Source organism: Panthera tigris, chromosome C1 (genome assembly GCF_018350195.1).
Source record: "Panthera tigris isolate Pti1 chromosome C1, P.tigris_Pti1_mat1.1, whole genome shotgun sequence".
NCBI lineage: Eukaryota > Metazoa > Chordata > Mammalia > Carnivora > Felidae > Panthera > Panthera tigris.
Genome location: NC_056667.1, coordinates 215,350,097 through 215,371,954, shown reverse-complemented (window position 1 = coordinate 215,371,954; position 21,858 = coordinate 215,350,097). Strand labels below are relative to the sequence as shown.

At 49.5% G+C, this 21,858-nt stretch overlaps 1 protein-coding gene across 1 annotated transcript in view; it reads left to right on the top strand.

Annotated features, from left to right (window-relative positions):
- ASB18 (ankyrin repeat and SOCS box containing 18) overlaps positions 1-19,005 on the top strand; it is a 42,539-nt gene extending 23,534 nt beyond the window's left edge. Inside the window, exons 4-5 of the mRNA XM_042997771.1 lie at positions 17,034-17,147; positions 17,636-19,005. Coding sequence (XP_042853705.1) covers positions 17,034-17,147; positions 17,636-17,821 — 300 coding nt within the window. The 3' untranslated portion in view covers positions 17,822-19,005. The remainder of the gene's footprint in view (positions 1-17,033; positions 17,148-17,635) is intronic.
- Positions 19,006-21,858: the final 2,853 nt, after the last annotated feature.

Below are 21,858 nucleotides of genomic sequence, written 5' to 3'. Positions count from 1 at the left end.
CCGCGCCCCCCCCCCCCGGCCATATGCAACTTCTGATGGGGGGGGGGTGGGGTGGGTGTGCATGTCTGACAAACTCCCGGGTGAGGCCGAGGGTGCTGGTCTTGGGACCACACTTAGAAGAGCAGGACCCAGAAGCCTCCTGGCCGGAGTCACTAGAAAATTAAGTTGTTTGGGGCGCCTGGCTGGCTCAGTCTGTAGCGCATGGGATTCAGTCCCAGGGTCGCGAGTTCAAGCCCCACCCTGGGGGAGCCTACATTAAAAAAGAAAAAAGGAAAATTAAGTTGCCAACCTGACTGTATCCGTACATAGTAGTTACCTGGCGATGCCAGGCACCAAGTTCCACGACGTCATCATGGCCCAAAATATTTTGGCAGGTTACCTCTTGGTGTAATTGGTAAACAATAGGTATGGGTCTCCTGTGGGATCTGAAACGAAATACCCACTCTGACCACCTACCTTACCGATGAGATTAAGGAAAGCACTTCACACTGTTTGCAGATCTCTGCCATATCGTCCACACCACACTCCTGGGAAATACGCCAGGCTCATGACGGTCTCCTACCTGCGTTTCAACCAGGTGAAATGCCCCTCGCTGGGTCAGGGCTCTGTTGGGACCTCAACCCCGCTTTGCAGACTTCACTCTGAGCAGCTTGTCACTTTTCCCACGTGTCAGATCTACCCCGAAATGATAAAGATGACGACGAAAGATGTCCCATCAGAGAAAATACTTAGAAGGTGGAAAATGTTTCCAAAAGTTCCCCAAATATTGGTTGGAATAAGAAGATATTGTCCTCCCCATAAAAGACTTCACTGAAGGGAAGTCGTGCCATTAGATGTCAAATCGAGCATGCTTGATTTAAAAATTATCCCCAGGCTCGCCAGTCATAAGCAAGAGACATACTTTGGCCTGTTAAGTTTTGAACGAATAGCTGAAAAGCTACTACTTTTAAAGGACAGTACTCGGGGTGCCTGGGTGGCTCAGTTGGCTAAGGCGACAGACTTCGGCTCAGGTCATGATCTCACAGTTTGTGAGTTCGAGCCCCACGTTGGGCTCTGTGCTGACAGCTCAGATCCTGGAACCTGCTTGGGATTCTGTGTCTCCCCTCTCTCTACCCCTCTCCTGCTCACGCTCTGTGTCTTTCTGTCTCTCAATAATAAATAAACGTTAAAAAAAATTTTTTTAATCAATAAATAAAGGACAGTACTCCAGGTGGGCTGAAATAGTAAAATTCACACATTTCTCTCAAAGGCTAACTTTGCCAAGTGTGTCTATCAAAACGTAGGTGAAACGTGGAAAACCCACCCACTGGACTCCCTGAGTGTTTCATTACCTCACCATCACGGTGACAAGTAATTCTCTAGTGGCACTCCACTGTGGCAGGATCCCAGTATGGCAGGCTCTTGACAGGGAAGGAACACCCACATTTTTATATTCTATAACACTTACATTTCTGAGTCGTCATTTACATTGTAATGGGTCCCAACCTTTATTGGTCTTAGTTCATCGACCAATAAAATGGGATCAAGACCCACCTGCTGTCCCTCCCGTTCACACTGCGTTTGCATTACAGCAAGATACTTCAGCCCTCGGGGCGTGAAACTGCATAAAGAAGGAAAAAGAAACAAGCAAGACAAAAGAAGTGACTTTACGTTTCGGGCCAAAAGTGAAAAATATTTGCGGCAAATTCTTTAAAAGAAAAAAAAAAAAGGTCCACTGGTTTCAGTAGTGACCAGTAATAAATATTCCTTTGTTGGTCTTAGAATCACGCAATCTTTGTGGGTTTCCAAGTCCCAGGCACGACCTCACTGGGCATCATCCCTGGGGGCAGGGCGTCTAGCGCCTGAACTCTGTCTTCAGAGCTGTAAGTACCCTACCTCGACCTTGAGATGCAGGACAAGGCACAGGGCGCCCCCTCTGGGCCCCCTCTGGGCCCTCTCCTGGGATCCGCCCCCCACTCCACCAGCCCCACAGGAATGTAGCATGGTCAGCGGGCTGCAAGCCGCAGGTAGGTTTGAATGTGGAGGCTGTTTGTTATAGCAGGGACCAAGAGGCCCTGGGAAGTGCTTGGCTCCCAGAAGTGACGATCTGTCTGCAATTTCACGCCATCTGCGAAGGAACGGAGCCTCCCTGAGGAATCTTAATACTCGGAGGCATTCACAAAACAGCCGCACTGCCGTTGCCTCCCCTGCACGGAGCACCACGCCCGAACCCGCACATCTTCAGTCCCTGTTTGATGAATGAGTGCAGGGATGCTGGCGACTCCGGGCCACAGCGGCCTGTGGGTTAAACCTTTGGACACGGGGCTCTGACTTCTTTGCGCTGTTCCCCACACCTCGAGGGGACGCCCCCGGAAGGAGCACTGGTGGGGTCCGCAGCCCCCGGCTCCCGGCACTGCGGTCAGGAGCAGGTTTCAAAGGGGAACGCGTTTACCACCCCACTGAGAATGTTCTAAGCAAAGACACAAGCGCTTGTGTTGTTGTGGCCCTGCCCCAGGACAGCGGGGCAAAGCACGGAAGCAGCGTGCTCCTGCAGCCAGGCCCCTGCAAGCGGTCGGTCCGCCGGGGAAGGGGTCTGATCGCCACGCAGGACATCAAAGGGACAGACCCGACTCTGCTCAGCAGACTCGTGGAGCACGCAGCAAAACGCTGAAACGACTCTGCAGGCAAGACTCAGCACCATGGCGGGGCGTATACAGAGGCACCAGGGAATGTCACAGAGCACGCGGTCCGTGGGCAGCAGCCGTGCTTTAAATAGATGTAAAGAGACACCCACGGAGCTCAGAATTACTGAGGCAAAGGTTTCACAGCGAGCTTATGACATAAATCACAGCTCCCCCAGGCCCAGACAAAGGCACCGTCGCCGCGGCAGGCGGACTCGAAGCATCCATCGGAGCCGTGCGCAGTGCTCTGCCCCGAAAATCAAAGTGGTGTCACAGCTTAGGAAGCAAGCATGTTGACAGGAAGCCAGGACTTTCCGCCCGGCTGCCCGCTAGTTAACAGCAGAGTCAGACGGCGGGACTCCAGGGCAGGTGCAGACGCGGCGGCCGGCCGCAACCAGGTTTAAATTCGGGAAGGCGTCGGGACAGGTGGGGCCCGGCCCGCAGGAGAGTAGGCAGGAGTGTTTCTCTAAACACACACATGTGGACCCGACTTGTTCTGCAGCCGTCACCAGTGGACCGCGGGTCGGAGGAGGCCTGGTCTGCAGTGAAGGGCTTTGCTCACGTCTCTCTCTCCTTGTGCCCCTGAGCCGGGAGGCCTAAATCAGTCAGACTCAGCCCAGGAGCGCGGGAAGCACAGGGACAGCACCAGCAATGAGCCATCTGACCGCAGATGTAGGCTGTGCTTCCCACAGGCAGCCCTTGAGCACTTACTTACTCATTCGACAGACATTTCAGGGAACTACCGTGCTCTGTGTTGGAGTCAGTGTTGAACTGTGGCGTGTGCATTTCCTGTCCTCACAGAGCTGCCTTAAGAGAGTGGAGGACAGTCTTGACTCAGACAACGACACACTCAAGGTGAAGTCGCCACGGCCAGAAAGCTGCTAAACCGAGGCCCACTGTACCTTGAAAGTGCCAAACGGGGGGCCTGACGTGGCTGGAGGGGGGGGAGCGGTAAGAGGCTCCTCGGGCAGGTGCGGAATGAGCCTGGACCTGAAGGCCGAAGACGCCGCCATGTAAAGGATAAAAGAAGGACCATTCCTGGCAGAAAGAACAGCACGGGCAAATGTCCTGGGGCAGACAGAGCACTGGGATGTATGCAGTTGAAAGGTGACCCGGTAGCTGGCAGCTAGGAGGAAACCGGCCAGAGGGAGCAAGAGGCAGGGGCCTTAAGGGTTACGGGCTTTCGCCTTTGTCTTGAGAACAATGGGAACGTGTTGCATCATGTTAAGCAGCAGAGGTGACACGGTCAAATGAGTCTTTGGGATGATATTTCAGCTCGAGTGTGGAGAACATGCCAGAGTAGGGGACTGGTGGAAAATCCAGGCGAGGCATGCGGGTAGCGTGAACGAGGGGAGAGAAGAAGGTTGGTGGCGAGAATGGCAGATTCTAGAAACATCTGCAGATCTCTGGCCTTGCCTCACCTTCTGGGCCCCGACCACACTGAAAGTGTGGACCCAGAGTTTTGGTGCCTTCTTTTTGCCTGATGACAGAAGGCGGCAAAGCAACCTCACAGGACCGCCAGCTGCACCAGAGGTTTAGTGGGAGAATCCCGGGGTAGCAGCAGCCACAAACCAGACTCCCGTTTCCTGTCTTCACGGAGCCGTGTGTGCGTGTGCGAGCGTCCCCGGTGGGAGGAGGGAGGTGAGCTGTCTCCAGGAGCGCACCTCTGTTTTCCTTGTTCTTGGTTTATTTCTCCATCTACATACAGAGCAATGTGCCTGTGTGATTTTCCCCCTTAATTTTCTTTCTGCCGCCTCATTAGCCGAGGAGAGTGTGCGTGGGCCCTAATGACACCGGGATGTCAGAGCAGTGTGGCAGCCGCATCTCCGCAGACAGCGAGGAGGCAGCGGAGATTTTTTAAACTGTGTTGGCGTAAAAATAATGAAGGCAGCCAGCTGCCTGGCAGACGTGAGGGGGCACGGGGCTGGGGGACTGGGGAGGGCCGGGGAGCCCCAGAGAGGTGGAACAGAGAGACAGGAAATGAATTCCCAGAGACAGGCAATAAGACTTGATCACAGTCTGTGACCCAGGAAGGAGGGGCCCGGAGGAGAGGGCGCTTCTGCTGAGGGAGGGCAGCTCATCCTGGGCGGGGGGACGGTGTGGGGAGGCCTCCCTGGCGCCTGCAGTCGCTGGGAGCCATTTAACGTTTTGCAGAGAGTAAGTTTGAGGGCCAATCGCAGGGTCACCGGAGGGATAGGGTTAGCCTGGGGAGGGTCTGAAGAAGCAGGCATTGCATAGGACACCACATACGTGTCACCAGACTAGATCCGGAGGGGTCCGGTGTGAACCGCTCAGCTTGATGGTGCGGTTTTCTCCCAGCGCAAAAGAAGGGCGGTCAAAATCGGAGACCACCGTGCTCCAGGAAACGGCATGTTCGTGGTGGCTTCTGGAAGCCAGAAATACCCTCACGCCAGGGGCACGCTGTGTGCTGGTGAAGGGATAAAGTCGGGCTCCGGGGCTCGGGTGGGAAGACGTCTGCCTGCCCGGCTCTCCCTCTACCTCTCCGTCTCCGGCATTCACCATCTCTCTCCTTCTCTAACGCCCGCTTCTGACTTCGTAAGAGTAATGGATTGGGACAAAACCCAAATTTGGGGTAGGACGGGGCCCAGAGATGATCATTCTTACAGTAGCACTGCGATGACCAGCTTTTAAAGTGCAACTGCTCCTGTCCCCGTACTAGAAGAGCCGCCAAGACAAGAGGAGGGAAGGGAGACGGGAAAGGGAGCCGGGAGAGAAAGCAAATCCTCAGCACTGCCCTAAGTTTTCAGGCAGTCAGGCGCACATTACAAAACTGTTTTTAAAGTCGACCAGGCAGTAGGGGATGCCTTTGGAGATACAGTGCATTCTCGGAGATGGGGCAAAGTGCAAAGGTGGAAACCTAGGAAGCTGGGTTGCATAGCAACCTGCGAGCTGTGCTGGGAATAAGGTACGAGAAGAGGGCTCCCGGGGGGCGCAGTCACCAGGTGAACGTGCAGGCGGAACAGGGCTGGGCATGGTCCTCGCCAGCCTTCCTCCACACGGCCCCTCCGGTCTCCCGCCGGGAAATACAGCATCACGGACCTCGCCCGCATTTTGACACACCTCCTGTCTGGCTCTTGCCTTAATCAATGACAAATAGGCAGACATATAAATAGACTCATGAGGGGGGAAAGGGGGCAGAAAAACAACAACAACAACAAAATGCAGGGACGGCATCCAGGGAGTAGAAAGGAAATCCGTACCTCTCATGAAAAGATCCAGAAGAAAATCTGAGAAACTGTGTGCTGTCATCTACAGAGCGCAAGAGGACATAGCCTTTAAGTGCCTAAAACAGAGCCGGTTAAGGGAACAAGGCAGTAGCATGATGTGACAAGGGGGATGGGGGGTGGGGTGGGGACAAGGTTATACAGCGGCGGCTTGGACAGCGCCTGAAGGGAAGCAAAAAGCAGTATTCATTCATAAAAGGAACCACGTCGGTGACGTAAGTGACGGAGCTGTGCTGTTGGCACCTGTGACCTCAGATCCACTCCCTGGCGTCCCTGCCTTCTGCTCTGCATGTTGAGGGCTGGGGACAGTGCGGCTAGACCCCTCGAACTCAGAGTCCCATACCAGCCGGCTGCTGGCTGGCTTCGGCGAAAGGAGACCCCATGAAAGGGAGGGAAGAAGCCTGCATTTCCAAGGCTCCGGTACCCTCGACGGCTCCTCCCCATACTCCCAGCCCCCACCAGGCAGACTTGGTTCCAGCCTCTGTCGTATCTCATATAACAAGAAATGGAGAAGTAAGGGCAGGCTTCGGGATGGATTGTTTCTGTGTCCCCAGGAGGTCCCCAAGGAACCAGATGTTTTCCAACCTTCGTGACTTGGCTTCGTCCTCAGGGTGGCTCATCTCTTGGTCGGAAAATGGCTTCCAGCAACAACTGGGCCAGCCCGCTTCCTCATTTCATATCCACTTGCTTTTCTCTAGAAGCCCCGAGGAGGCTCCCCTGTGTTTCACTGGCCCCAGTTGACTTAAACCTGCACTTCCCCAAACCAGTCATGGCAAGGGGAATGGAGTTATAGCGATTGAATTAAACTAATCCTTTGGAGTGTTGGAAAGTCAACCACAGTGTGTTAGCTACAAAGGAAAATTAACATTAAAAGCTGTTCCTGGGGCACCTGGGAGGCTCAGTTGGTTAAACGTCCGACTTCAGCTCAGGTCGTGATCTTGTGGTTCGTGAGTTTGAGCCCCGCGTCGGGCTCTGTGCTGACAGCTCAGAGCCTGGAACCTGCTTTGGCTTCTGTGTCTCCCTCTTTCTCTGCCCCTCCCCTACTCACTCTCTCTCTCTCTCTCTCTCTCTCTGTCTCTCTCAAAAATAAATAAACATAAAACAATTTTAAAAAGCTCTTCCTAAGTGCAAAAGAAAAAAACAAAACCAAGAAACTAGAAAAGAAAGTGGTGTTTATGAAGGACAGAGGGTAGAAGCCAACCCACAGATAAGTGATGTTGCTGAAGAAGAGCCTAGAACAAATGGATCACAAATAGTAATCAGGGGCACCTGGGTGGCTCAGTCGGTGAAGCATCCAACTCTTGATTTCAGTGCAGGTCATGGTCTCAGGGTTGCAAGATCGAGCCCTGAGTCAGGTGTGGAGCCTGCTTAAGATTCTCTTTCTCTCCCTCCACCACTCACACATACACACACACACACACACACACACACACACACACACACTGTTTCTCTCTAAAAAAGAAACAAGAAATAGTAATCAAAGACAGAATAGAAGAAAACTTAGCTGCACTAGAAATCTTAACTCATAGAAGTCGAATGGATATTCTCTGCAAATCAGTGATGGGAGTCACACTTCTATATACATTCTAGCACAAGTGTTCTAAAAAAGCATGGAAAGGGGCACCTGGGTGGTTCAGTCGGTTGAGCGTCCGACTTCTGCTCAGGTCATGATCTCACAGTTTGGGAGTTCGAGCCCCGCGTCAGGCTCTGTGCTGACAGCTCAGAGCCTAGAGCCTGCTTCGGATTCTGTGTCTCCCTCTCTGTCTGCCACCCCCACCCCCGCTCACGCTTTGTCTCTATCTCTCTCTCAGTCAAAAATAAATAAATGTTAAAAAAAATTTTAATTTTGAAAAGCATGGAAAAATCTTGCAAAGTATCTGAGTAGAAAATATTCATAAAGGAATAAAAATCAGTCTAGGCTCCAATTTCTCTGCTGCAATATTATCAGAAGACAATTAAATATCATCCTCAGATTCTTTAATCTATACACCCAAGGTGGGGCTCAAACTCACAACCCTGAGACCAAGAGTCACATGCCCCACTGACTGAGCCGGCCAGACACCTCTCATCTTCAGATTTTTAAAGGAAAAGTTTGGTTGCTAGAATTTTAGACTCAGCCAAGATGCTTTTCATTTGGGTGGTAAAAGTAAGACACTTGTGTCTTATCAACCTTGCCTTCCTAATGCATTTAACATATATATACTTGGGATTCCTGGCTGGCTCATTCTCATTAGAGAATGCTGTTGATCTCAGGGTTGTGAGTTTGAGCTCCACTTTGGGTATAGAGATTACTTAAAATCATTTGAAAGAAGAAAGAAGGAAGGAAGGAAGGAAGCTAGAAAAGGAAGTTAGGAAACAAGGAAGGAAAGGAGAGAGATGAAAAGAAAAGACACAGTTCTACATATTTATTTATCCAACAAATATTTACTGAGCACCAGCCATGCGTCAGCAACATATTAAGTGCTTTGGGTGTAGTTCAGAAAAAAAAAACAAAAAAGTAGTCTTGCCTTCATAGAGCTTACATTCGAACAGGAAGACAAGCTTTAAACAATGAGCATCATCAATGGGCCAATAAAATGATAAAAACTATAGTGGGGGGGGGGGGGCAGTTGCAGTTTTAAGCGCAGTATCCAGGGTGGGTGGCTTTGAGCCAAGACTTGAGAGGTGAGTGCATCAGCTGTGCAGGTGTGCAGGTGTCTGGGGGGAAGGGGCCAGCTGACCAGCAGCCAGCCTGTGGCCTGAGGCAGGAGTAAACCTGACCTGTGTGTGGAACAAGGGGACCAGTGTGGCTGACCGTAGAGAGAGCTGGCGACAGCAGGAGATGGGACCAGGGGTAGGGGAGGGGCGTGGATGGTGTGGGGTCTTGCGGGACACTGTCATGACTTTGGCCATCAGAGGGGTTTGAGCAGAGTGGCAGGACCCGACTAACATTTGGTGGGGACCCTTCTGGCCTCCGTGCTGAGAACATACATCAGGGGAGGGGGTGCAGAAGTGGGGGGACGACTTAGGAGGCTGCTGCCAGGATCTTCTCTGATTCTGAACATATTTTGAAGACGGAGCCCCCAGGATTTCTTGACAGATTGGATGAGCGATGTGAGAGAGAGAGAGGAGTCAAAGCCAACTCCAAGGCATTCAGCCTGAGACGCTGAAAAGATGGGTTTGCCATCAGCTGAAATGGAAGGTTGTGGGTAGAGTAAGAGAACTGGGGGCTTGTTTTCGATACCAAGTAAGCAGTAGACTGTCCAAGCCCAGAGTTTGAGAGGGCTATAGTTGAGACTCCGGGTTTTTGTTTGTTTGTCTCTGTTCTTCTTTCTTCATTTGTTTTGTGTCTTCCAATTCTACACATGAGTGAAATCATACGGTATCTGTCTTTCTCGGACTGACTTATTTTGCTCAGGGAGACTCTCCGGCTCCATCCATGTTGTTGCAAATGGCAACAGTCCAGTCTTGTTTATGGCTGAGTAATATTCCACTGCATATATGGACCGCATCTTATTTATATATGGATGGTACTGAAAGCCAGGAGACCAGATGGGATCACCAGGAAGTGAGAATACATTTTAAAAAAAAAAGAAGAAGAAGGGGAAGGACCTATGAATGCAGGGGTGTTCTCACATCAAGAAGAGGGAGAGAGGAGAAGGCAGCTGGGGAGAAGCAGCCGGTGAGGGAGGTGGGATGAGAGCGTGGCTTCCTGGGAGCCAAGTGAAGAATGTCACAGAGGAGGACCTGACTAACCGCATCAGATGTGGCCCACACAGCACAGGGAGAGGGGAGCACTTCGCAACTGGGTGTGGCAGCCCGCTGGTGCTCATAGCAAGGGCAGGGTGTCTGCAGTATCTGGGGCTGAAGACCAATGGGATGGGAGTACTCCAGCGGACGAAGGGATAAGACCGAAAAGCATCTCGGGGTTGGGAAACTCAAGTCTTCAGATTCCCTCCCTCTGCCTCCTCCCTGTGTCTCAGCATCTTCCTCCTCTTTCCATCCTGACGGCCACCAGCTGAGTTTCAGCCGCCACCATCTCTCCCGTGGCCCTTGGACACGTCCCCTGAACTGGGCCCCCTGCCTCCAATGTGGCCCCCGGAAACTGTTCACAACGTTGTAGCCATGGTGCTATTTCTGAAATGAAAATCTGATCGTGTCACTCCCCCAGGGCTCCCCCGTGCCCTCCAGGTCGCCCAGCTTCATCCTGGAGGTCGGCATTCGGCCCGACGGCGCCCTGCCTCCTTCCCCAGTCTCTGGCTCACATGCCCCACGTCACGCTCTGCGCCCCGGCCAACATTTTCAGCATCTCCTCACCTCCCAGGTTTGGCCACTGTTTTCTCCACCCGGCACACGCTTACCCTCTGAACCCGCCCTGCCTTCTGTAACTCCTACTCCTTAACTAGGTCTTAACTCCAGTGTCACCTACTCCACAGAGCTGGTCTTCCCCTGACCAACTCAGCCCCCATTGCGAATCCAAGTCTGACTTAGGTCCCACTTCTAGCACCTCGTGATCCCCCCACCACAGTTGCTATGGCACCTGTTGTCTATTATTGATTTTACTTTTATTTGGGACCATCTAGTTGGGGGCTGTAAAATTCTGGGAAGGCAGAGTTTGCCATTGTAGCATGCAGGCATAACACGGTCCCTAGCTTCTCGGAGGAGCTCGGTAAATATCTGGGGTGAAAGGCTTAATGGACAGGTGGTGGGCATACAACTCAGGGAAAATAGAGACAACTCGAGTAATTGTAAGGCAGGTTGTAAAACTAAACGCTAATACCAAAAGCTATCTCTGAAGGAAGTACGCAACATAAAATATGACCTTGTAATAATCATGATCTGGAACCAAAACTCCAGATGTTATTAAGGAAGGAGAAGAATTGGTTAGGAGAAGACAGTGGCACATCTAGAGATGTGCCAGGGATAATGGCACATCTAGAACGCAAAAAATGCCATTCTAATGTTTAGAAAATATGGGCCATTATTTTTTATCTTGAAGGTAACGACTAGGAGAATTTTAAATAGGACACGTACTTCCAAAATATAAGAATAAACACAAGGAAACCACAAACTTGTATAACAGAAATCAGACAACAAAGGAGCGGGCATAAAAAATCATAAAAGAATAGGGGTACCTGGCTGTCTCCATCAAAGAAGCGGGAGACTCTCGATCTCAGGGTCATTAGTTTAGAGCCCCATATTGGGTGTAGAGATTACTAAATACATAAATAAAAAATAATAATAATACATAAATAAACCTTTGAAAAATCATAAAGAATAAAATAAGACAGAGTAAGCCCAAATAGATTATTGATAACAATAAATGTACATTTCTTAAACTGCCCTGTTACCAACACAGAGACTCAAAACACGTTAAAACCGGAACGAGAGGGTTAACAGAAACAAAAACAGTTGTTTTGCTAATTCTAGCAAAAACAAACGAAAAATTAAAACGATGCATTGATACTAACACGCAACATAGAAGAATTCCCACCAACTGAAGGGACGAGATGCCCTGACGGTGAGATAAAGAATACGGTCCACACCGTCAGAAGCCTATGTGCCAAAGAAAGGTGATGTTACAGTGGAGAAACTAACTGAAAAATAGTAATTCTAGGTGATTTTAAGTTCACATCTCAGTCTCTCATAGATCAAGTGGCGGGGAGGGGGGAGTAGAAGCTTCCAATCATACATGTGACAAGTGCATGTTGAACTTTGCACCCTGCCAACAGAATACAACTTCTGGTACTCCAAGGCAGATATCATTTAAAGCTGTAATAGAGGGGCGCCTGGGGGCTCAGGCGGCTAACTGTCCAACTGCGGCTGAGGTCAGGATCTCACGGTTCGTGAATCTGAGCCCCACTCCCCCTCTGTGCTGACAGTGCAGAGCCTGCTTGGGATTCCCTCTCTCCCTCTCTCTCTCTGCCCCTCTTCCAGTCGCATTTTCTCTCTCTCTGTCTCTCTCAAAATAATAAGTAAACTTTTAAAAAAGGCTGTAATACAATGCATCAGAAATCAACGGCAAACAGCTACTTTTCAAAAATAACCTTTTGAAAATTGCATAGCACACTCTCAAAAAACTATTGCATCAATACTTACAGAATCGCAGAATATTGAAGAGAGAGAGTTAGAACCCTGTGCCTCAAAACTTAGGGCTGTGACCGTACCCACACCACTTTAAAAGTTGCTTTTATTATGACTCAAGTGGAAAAGAATGTTACTAAATTAACTGAGCAGTCAATCCAAGGGGTCAGAAAGAGGAACAAAGGCATTAATAACAATAAGTGCAAAATTTAATGGATGCGAATATTTGAAAAGAACTGGTCAATAAAATCCAATAGGTGACTCCTTGAAAAAACAAATTAGTGAAATTCCAGTAAGACTAAACAAGGAAAAACATTGGAAATACAACTACAGAATTTCTTTTTTTTTTTTTTTAATGTTTAATTTTGAGAGACAGAGTCAGAGTGCGAGCAGGGGAGGGGCAGAGAGAGAGGGAGACACAGAATCCGAAGCAGGCTCCAGGCTCCAAGCGGTCAGCATAGAGCCCGACACGGGGCTCAAACCTGTGAACCGTGAGATCATGACTGAGCCAAAGTCGGACGCTCAACCAACTGAGCCACCCAGGTGCCCCCAATTACAGAATTTCAAATGAAAAGGGGTGCTTGTTCCTAGAGAGAGTGGGGATATCTCCCATCCAGAATTTCTCTCCACCTGCATAGATACATCAAGAAGGCCCTGGGCCCTCTGCCTTCCTGGGCTTCACCAGTGCAGTCTCCCAGCAGACAGTGGGAGAAGGAGGGCGAGGTCAGAGGAGGTCTCTGCTTGGCCCCCTCTGTGCCTCAGGCTGGCTGCATGTCCCCAACCCAAGATCACTACTCCTGATAGCCCACGTGAGTCTCCACCCTTCAGTCCCAGAGGCAGAAGTGGCCCTGCTCCCAGCTCCCAGCTCCCAGCTCCACATTAGTGCTTTGACTTCCCCTGTACTCACACCGGGCTTAATAGTTCCTGTATTGGTAAACCCTCCCGGGACGATCCTACGTCAGTGTGCTGTTTCTGTCCTATTGGAACTCTGACAGATACACCTGCAAAGCTCAGTTTCTTTACAATGAAGATTGTTGCCATTTGCAACAACATGGATGGATCTAGAGGGCACAATGCTAAGTGAAATGACTCAGAGAAAGACAGATACCATCTGATCTCACTCATACATGGGATTTAAGAAATAAAACAAACAGGACAAAAAGAGACAAACAGAAAAACAGACTCTTAACTATAAAGAACAAACTGGTGGCACGTCTGGGTGGCTCAGTCAGGTAAGCGTCCGACTTCGGCTCAGGTCACGATCTCACGGTCCGTGAGTTCGAGCCCCGCGTCGGGCTCTGTGCTGACGGCTCGGAGCCTGGAGCCTCCTTCGGATTCTGTGTCTCCCTCTCTCTCTGCCCCTCCCCTGCTCGTGCTCTGTCTTTCTCTCTCTCTCTCAAAAATAAACATTAAAAAGAAGAAGAAGAACAAACTGATGGTTACCAGAGCGGGGTGGGGAATGGGTGAAGTAACTGAAGGGAATTAAGAGAACGCTTACCATGATGAGCACTGAGTCATGTTTAGAATTGTTAAATCACTATACTGTGCAGCTGCAACTAATATAACACTGTATGTTAACCATACTGGAATTAAAAAACATGTTTTAATAAATAAAATAAGATGAGATTGTTTTCCAGGAAAATATAGATTAACAAAATGGATTCAAGAAGAAATCAAGGGCCGCCTGGCTGGCCCAGGCAGTAGAGCGTGCAACTCTTGACCTTGGGGTTGTGAGTCTGAGCCCCATGTTGGGCGTGGAGTTTACTTAAAAATAAAATCTGGGGCGCCTGGGTGGCTCAGTCGGTTGAGCGTCTGACTTTGGCTCAGGTCATGATCTAGCATTTTGTGAGTTGGAGCCCCGCGTCGGGCTCTGTGCTTGACAGCTCAGAGCCTGGAGCCTGCTTCAGATTCTGTGTCTCCCTCTGTCTCTGCCCCACCCCACGCACACTCTGTCTATCTCTCAAAATAATAAATAAACATTAAAATTTTTTTAATAAAAAATAAATACAATCTTTAAAAAAAAAAAAAAGAAGAAATCAAAATATACCAATAACCGAGGAAGAAAGTGAAAATATAAAAAAATACCAATAACCGAGGAAGAAAGTGAAAAATATTACCTGCAGCATAAGACCAGGCATAGACAATGTTAAATGCCAGATCCGTGCCTTCTCGCTTCCAGGAAGTTTGCACTTTCAAAATCTTGGAATGTGCTAACAGGAGATTTTCTAAGCTAAGTCGACATAAAGTGATATCAAAACCTGACACAAATAGCTTACAAAACTGAAACAACAAACCACATTTAGTTCTTAGAAGAGATATAGAAATCTTAGCAAATTGAATCTGGCATTTTCTTCAGATTAGTCAAATAGAGTCTGTTCTGTGAAGACAAAAATGGGTCGGTATTGAAAAATCTTGTATCAACTTGCTTAGAAAAAGGCAAAAAATAAAATGAAATCCTAAAATTTACAGTAACTTAGGAACAGAAAGACACTTCCTGAATTTAGAACAGAGAGTCTATCTGAAACTAATATCCAAGGTTATATGGTTTAGTGAAACATTACAGATAATCCTATTAAAATCAGGAATAAGATAATGATGCCTGCTATCAATATTGTTATTTAACATTGAACTTTAAAGCTCTCACCAATGTAATAAGATAAGAAAAGTAAATGTGAGATATTTATATTGAGAGGAGAAAATACCATTATTTGCAAATATAAAGATATATTTGCAAAAATATAAAATAGATTTACAAATCAATGAAAAAAATAAACATACTATAGAAAATTGAGCAAAAAACATAATTTAGCAATTCACAAAAGAACACAAATGGTCCACCAAAACAGAAGTAAATATTCCATATTGTACCTATCAAATTTAAATAACTAATGAGATAATTTGGGTAGGGAGAAAGAGATACTCTCATACCCCATTCTTCAAAAAGTGTGCCAATTTGCACACTCACAGTTTGACAGCATGTTTTAAAACCTTTAAAATGTACAGACTCCTTGACCCTACGTTTCTGCTTCCAGGAATTCAATGTCAGAAGAGGGCAGAATTATCTTAGCTACATAAAGGGGCGCCTGGAGGGCTCAGTCAGTTGGGCGTCCGACTCTTTATTTCAGTTCAAGTAATGATGCCAGGGTCATGGGATCAAGACCTGTGTGGAGCCTGCTTAAGATTCTCTCTCTCTCCCTCTGCCCCTCTCCCCCCCCCCTTGTACTCTCTCTCTCTCTCTCTCTCAAAAAAGAAAAAAATAAAAATAATTTAAATAAGAATGGTTAGGGGCAGAAAGAGAATCGCATTCAAGAGTGTTCGTTGTTTGTAACATCAGTTTACAGTAGTCGTTTCATTGAATACATTATAATATGCTCATATATTCATCAAATAAAATATTATATGGTCACTGAAGTAATGTTGAAGTGCTCATTTATGATTTCTGAATTGTGCACAATCTGTTTTGAGTGGACAAAAATCAAGTTTCAAAATAATATGCAAAGTATTAGCCCACTCTTATTGTATATATTAATTTTTTGTCCAAATGCATTAAACATTAGTATACTTAAAATGTTAATAGTGCTTATCTCTAAACAAAGATACACTAATTTCTTGTTTTGTCTTAATATTTTAAAAAGGGTTCATATCTGAGCCAAGCTCAGTAAGTTGTGAATGGAGCAACCATACTGGGGGATTTAAGTACTTTCTTCTATTTGACTCAGTTCAGAGAGCCCCAGGGAGCTCAGCCTTTGGCCCTGTTTGTTAATTGCCTGCTGTAGATATTTGGTGCCTGATCTTAAGAAAATTGCTTAACCTCAGTTTTCTCAATGAAGAAATACTAAGAATAGTTTTACAACCCTTGGTAAATCTTAAGCCTCAAAAACAGAAAGCTATGATGTTGCCCTGCCCTTCCCCAAAATCAAATCTGAATTTGATGAATTTTCCAAACCCAACCATTAATTTACAAAAAGCAGAGGAGGAACATCGTGTCCCCAAACCCTACAGGAATACTGTGAGCAAAATCCCAACACTGAGAGACTCTGCTGAACAAAGAACGCAGTTTCTTCAATAATCTATAACATGATACACAAATAAGAGATCTGATAATACATCATATCAACCAATCTCAACCCTGTTGGCCTTATTTCAGTTCTTATTCAGACAAACAATTTTTTTTTTTTACTATATAATGGCATTGAAGAGAATTGAAGAGAAATTTGTGAATTTAAACACTGGCCATATATTAGATGATGCTAAGAAACTCGTTAATTTCTCAGGTCGTGTAATGATGTGGTTTCTTCTAAAGCATCCTGTAAGAGTCACACTGAAATATTTACAGATGAAATGATAGGATACATTGCATTTGCTTTAAAATAATCGGAGGTAACGTGGGTGTGGATGGGGCAGGGTTGGCCATGTGTTGATGGGGGGGGTGCATAGGGACTATCATTTTTGTGTTCATTCACATGTCACAATCGCAAGAAAAAGCTGATTTTTAAAAAGCAAATAGTGTTCTCATTTCAATCGTAAAATTTGCAAATAAGAAAACAGGACTCCTTTGCCAGCAGAGACTGGAAATAAAATGGAAAGGCCAAGTCGGGAGGAAATTCAACGGCAAAGCGATCCTTCTCCCTCAGTGTCCTGACACATTAGGAAATTGAGATAAGAATTTGTAAACACCATCCTTGGACCAGACTGCCAACCAACAGAACCTCCTTCCTCTTCTCTGAGTAGCAATCCGGAGGCCAGGAGAGCCCACGGAGCCATCGGCACCCTGTTCCCGGGAAAGTGAATGCGTAAGCACTTGACCCAGACTCGGGGATGTGCTGCCATCACGGGGCTAAGACGGGCCACTCGCCTTGCGCTTGTCTGGGAACTAACTTCCGTGGCCCTGCTGTCCTGATCCCTCCAGGGCTGTTATCCCCGGTATGGCTGAGGTAGAGTGGGGTCACACAGCCAGGGAGTGGCCGAAGTGGGACCCAGACACCCCCCCACGTCTGCTGGCCCTTTCCCCACTTGGACCCAGAGCCCAGTCGACGTAAGTTCTGTCCCCCCCACTTCCGACCAGGTGCTGAAGACCTGCGCGCCAGCCCCCACGGTGATCGAGACGCTTTTCAACTCCTACCCTCAGCTCCGCGTGTCTGAGTCCTGGCGGGAGGTGATTCCGGAGGAAGTATTTCAGGTAAGGGAGCGCCCTTCCTTCCCCTTCAGCACAGCATCGCTGGGTTTCTGCTCACCCGCGCGTGCGTGTGTGTGTGTGTGTGTGTGTGTGTGTGTTTCCTCACACTATACCCAGGGAAGCGCAAAGCATCAAAAAAGGACAGAGAAGGCAAAGTGGAGGTGTATCTAGGTACCCAACAAAGTCTACAGTCACTGTCGATTAAGAAACTGTGAGGACGTTCCCCCCGCCCCAGCCCCCAGAAGCCTCCAGAAGCTCTCCCCTCACGTCTCATTGACTTGAGTTCTGTGCACATCGCCCAACAGCGAGTGCACCGTGCAGTGGGGGGAGCAGAGCAGGATTTGAGGAGAATACCTGTGTTACCTGGGGTGTCACCCAAAACGGACTTCCTTCAGACCCCCTAGAACGGCACCTCGGGAAGATCCCCGCGCCCCCTTGGTGGAGGGCGCTGCCGGCTGTCAGGGTTGATCTCCCGCCTGCCTTCTTTCCAGATGCACCAGGCCTTCTACCGGTCTTTGTTTGCTTTGGCCCACGCCCCCCGCTGTCTGCAGCACCTGAGCCGTTGTGCCATTCGGAAGTTACTTGGCAAGAAGTGTTTCCACCTCGCGCCCCTGCTGCCCCTCCCAAAGTCCCTGCAAAATTACCTCCTTTTGGAGCCGGAAGGTGTTTTGTACTGAAAACCAGAGCGCTGGGACTGAGGCTCTGATTCTCACTGCTGCCTTCCGTAGAGGCGGTGCGCTGAGGGGGGAGGAGGGGCAGACCCGGACGGCACCTGCCACGTCCCCTGGCGGACTCACGGACCTCACAGATTCCCGGTCACTTTGGAACAGAACTGGCAATAAAAGGCCTTTCTGCCTCTCAGGGTTGCTCGTGAGGGTCAAGGTGGTGAGTGCCACAGTACTGGCATCAGAGAGGACTTTTCAACAGAAGTTGAACGAAAAGATACACTTGTTTTCCCAAGGCTTGTGTCCTGCCTGCGGTGGGTTAACAGCCTCCATGCTGCCCCCTCAGCCATCAGACCATCCGCCTCACAGGCACTGTCCCACCTCTCCTGGAGCCTGGCCGCCTGCAAAGGCTCTGTGCCCAACACGTGAGAGGGGTACGTACTGAGAGAGGACACCTGTTTCCGTAACAAGAGGGCCTTTCTGGAGCCCCCTGGTGCTTCCCAGCACATCACAGTCCCGAAGTCCCTAAGGGACATTGGAGGGGCGGCGAGCCCAGCGTTCTGGTCCCGTGTGAGTCTTCTGACACTCTCACCAAACCCCAAATGATTCAGCTGTGGCAACCTGCAGGAAGCCGGATGCCAGGAATAGACACGGGTTGGTAAGGGTCGCCATCAACCCAGCCTGGGCGTCACATACACACAGAGCTGCTCAAGGTGTCAGGACTGCATAGGCCATTCCTTATTTTCTGTATTCTGGTGCTTTTGATATCTGGGACCTGGCTGACCCTGGAGGGACTGCCCCTTCCAGGGCTGGTCGATTCCTGAGGACAGCAAACCGTTCACCCCCAAGCACGCTTTTCAAATGCAACCCCACCAATCCAGAGCTCTCACCCCCACCCACCTCCTTTACTGGGCTGTCACACTCTGGGCTACGGTCCACCTGTCCTAACGGTCCCAGGGCCAGGTGCCAGACAGGTAGGGACAGCCCTTATACCCCAGAGCCTGCTGAAATGATTCCCACCAGCCGATCCTAAGCCCGTCTGTCCCGCCTGGCCCTGTTCCTTCCATGGAAACCACAAGAGAGGCTTTTGTCCACATCCCTTCCCCCAACCTCCTGACCAACCCTGGTGCTTCCCCACGTGCCCACCCCATGGCATGCCGTGTCCCTTCTCTTGGGAATGGTGAGTAATAAACGATCTTTTCGATGGTAGATGTCCCCTAATCTGTTTGCCTTAACAAGCCCTCAAAGTTTCTGTCGATACACCAGATTGCGAAACAAGAACTCTTCGCCACCGTCCTCTGGGGATAAGCAGTGGCTCCATCTTTTCCAGTTTGAGCCAGCGCATGGGTGTGCTGAGACGGGCCTGGGGGGCGGGGCATGGCTCCCACGGCTGCCGATCTGGAAGGGAGCGCACGGCCTCGGCAGCACCTGCAGCATAGATGGGCCGCTGTGTGCGCCATGATGAGGCCTACTGTGGGAGCTGCGAAGGGCACCAGCCGGGCCCCCCCCACCGTGAGGGCAGACATCCTGAAGCAGGTAGCCGGGCTGAGCCTCGATTTCAACACAGTGGGCCAAGGGGGTGATAGGACGGCGTCCCCCAGCACCTTCAGCTGACCCACCCTCACACCCCCACCCCCAAGCCCTTCCTCCGTAAACATTCGGCGGTCACCACTGTTTCGAAGGCAGGGTGCAGGAATGTGCAGGGTGTGGTGGAGGAACAGAGACCCGGCCTCCTGGAGGGGAGGGTCCTTGTGCTTTGGCAGCTGGACGAAGGAAGGAGTGGACGGCATGGGGGCACATTGGGAGGGTCTTGGCTTCCAGACCAGGGCTTCTGAATTTCCCTGGAGAAGCCGTGAGGCTCCACGGAGCAGGTGCACAGATGTGGTCACCACGGGACTCTCGGGAGACCGCTTTGTCCTGGAAAGGCAGACAGCACGCTGCGGGACAGGCAGGAGCCCGCAGTGACACCCCAGGGAAAGGGTTGCGCCCCCAAGCAAGAATAGCTACTTAACCGAAGTCAAATGTGATTGTCTCAACTGGACGGTGAAAGTGTCCATGCACCTCCTGTGGGGTCAGGATTCGGCCAGAGAACTATCACAAGGTAGGTTTCTCCAACTGGAAAAGGATCTTGTTGAATTGCAGATTCTGACTCTGGAGGTCTGGGCTACGGCCTGGATCGTGTACGTCTGTGAACATGAGGGTTCCTCAAGAGCGTGGATAACAGCCCTGCTCCCGGGGGCGGGGGCGGCCCCACTGAGTGCAGAGACCGCAAAACCCCAGGTCCAGAGCCTGCCCAGGGAAGGAGCTCAGTAAATGGTCCCTTCTGTTACTATGACTGCATCATTATTAGATGAAAACAGCCTGATCGAGGGATAAGAAGTGGAAAAGCCAAGCCATTTATAAGAATAAGAAGGGCAAGAATACAGGGTAAGAAGTGCAGCCACTGAGGAGCCCTGTCCTCACTGGATTTTGCAAATGACAATCTGAGCAAACATACTGTCCTTATAGGATGTAATCCTGAGCCACCCCCCCTCCATCCCGGCCACCCGAGAAAACAGTTCGGCCGTATTTCTGAAATGCATTACAATTTAAATGTTTTAGAGTCCTGGAACAAAGTAGAACTCCCTTAAAACATACTGGCTTTGTACTTCCAAAACTCTGATAGAGGATGATCAACTGATAGGTTGCCGGGGCACCGGGGGGGGGGGGGGGGGGGGCTCAGTCGGTTGAGGGTCTGACTCTTGATTTCGGCTCATGTCATGATCTCATGAACTGTGAGATCGAGCCCTACATCAGGCTCTGCGCTGACAGTTTGGAGCCTGCTTGCGATTCTCCCTCCCTCTCTCTCTCACCCTCCCCCGCACACGCTGTCTTTCTCTCTCTCAAAAATAAATAAGCTTGTTAAAAAATACATAAACAAAATAAAACTTAGGCGTGCCCAAGAATAGCTAATCCCTAAAGTTCCTCGGGTTTAGTCATTCACGCGTCCATTTAGCTGTTTGCTCTTTGCTTTAACCAACTCTGACTGAGCCTGCTGGCCACCGAGCCCAGCACTTGGGGTTGAGGGCCCGTCACCAACCAGACAGGCTCACGGGCTCCTCCTCCTTGGGCAGCTCACAGCCAAGCAAAGAGGGCCCATTTGTCAGCAAGGCTTCTGGAGAGACCTGAGCACATGGCGGGGTGGGCTGCGGAGAGGAAGCGCTTTCGATCTGGCTTCGGCGCCGCATCGAACGGGGGACGCCTGTTTATTCCCGGGGGCAGGTGGAAGTTCAGGCACCTCTCCATCCATCACCGTCCTCACTGTGTCCCGTGCACAGTCGTGAGGCTTCCGGGACAAGCTCCCGCAGCCCACTGCACCAGCCAGTACCACCTGCGCGTCCCGTTGTTTTGACGACTGTGTCCAGCCATGTTCTACGCTACATGTATTCAGAAGTTCTCAAATCAAGGAGACTTGCATAATTCCACATAGGTAAGAGAGAGGGGGGGGAGGGGGAGCTAGGTGAAATAAATATCAAAAAAGACATTTCCCTTCCTTTTTTTAAAGTTTTTATTTTTAAGTAATCTCTACATCCAACGTGGGGCTCGAACTCACAACCGTGAGATCAAGAAAAGTCACAGGTTCCACCGACTGAGCCAGCCCGGCACCCGGAGACATTCTACTTCAAAGCGAGAATTATCCTGGCTGACTTCCCTTCCAGTGAACAAAATGTACCCTGGCATTTTTTTATTAAAGGATCTAAAAATGTTTTCCATTCTTAGGCGGTTCATATCGGACATCATTACTTTTCTCTGAGTATATTACATAAACTCGATTCCCTAAGACCTAAATTGTTTTTTTTTAACTTCGTATTTCATTTTTAATGACAGATTCACATGGTTCCAGAAGCCGAAGGTAACAAAAGAGTAAATGCCGCTTCCACTAAAAAAAGATAACAAGAATCGTTTCCTTCCGCTTTCACGGAGTATCTCTGACGATACTACTTTGCCATCTGACCACTGAGGATTTAAATGCAGAAGTGAGTGGTCCTGAGGAGGTCCGCCTCCCTGCG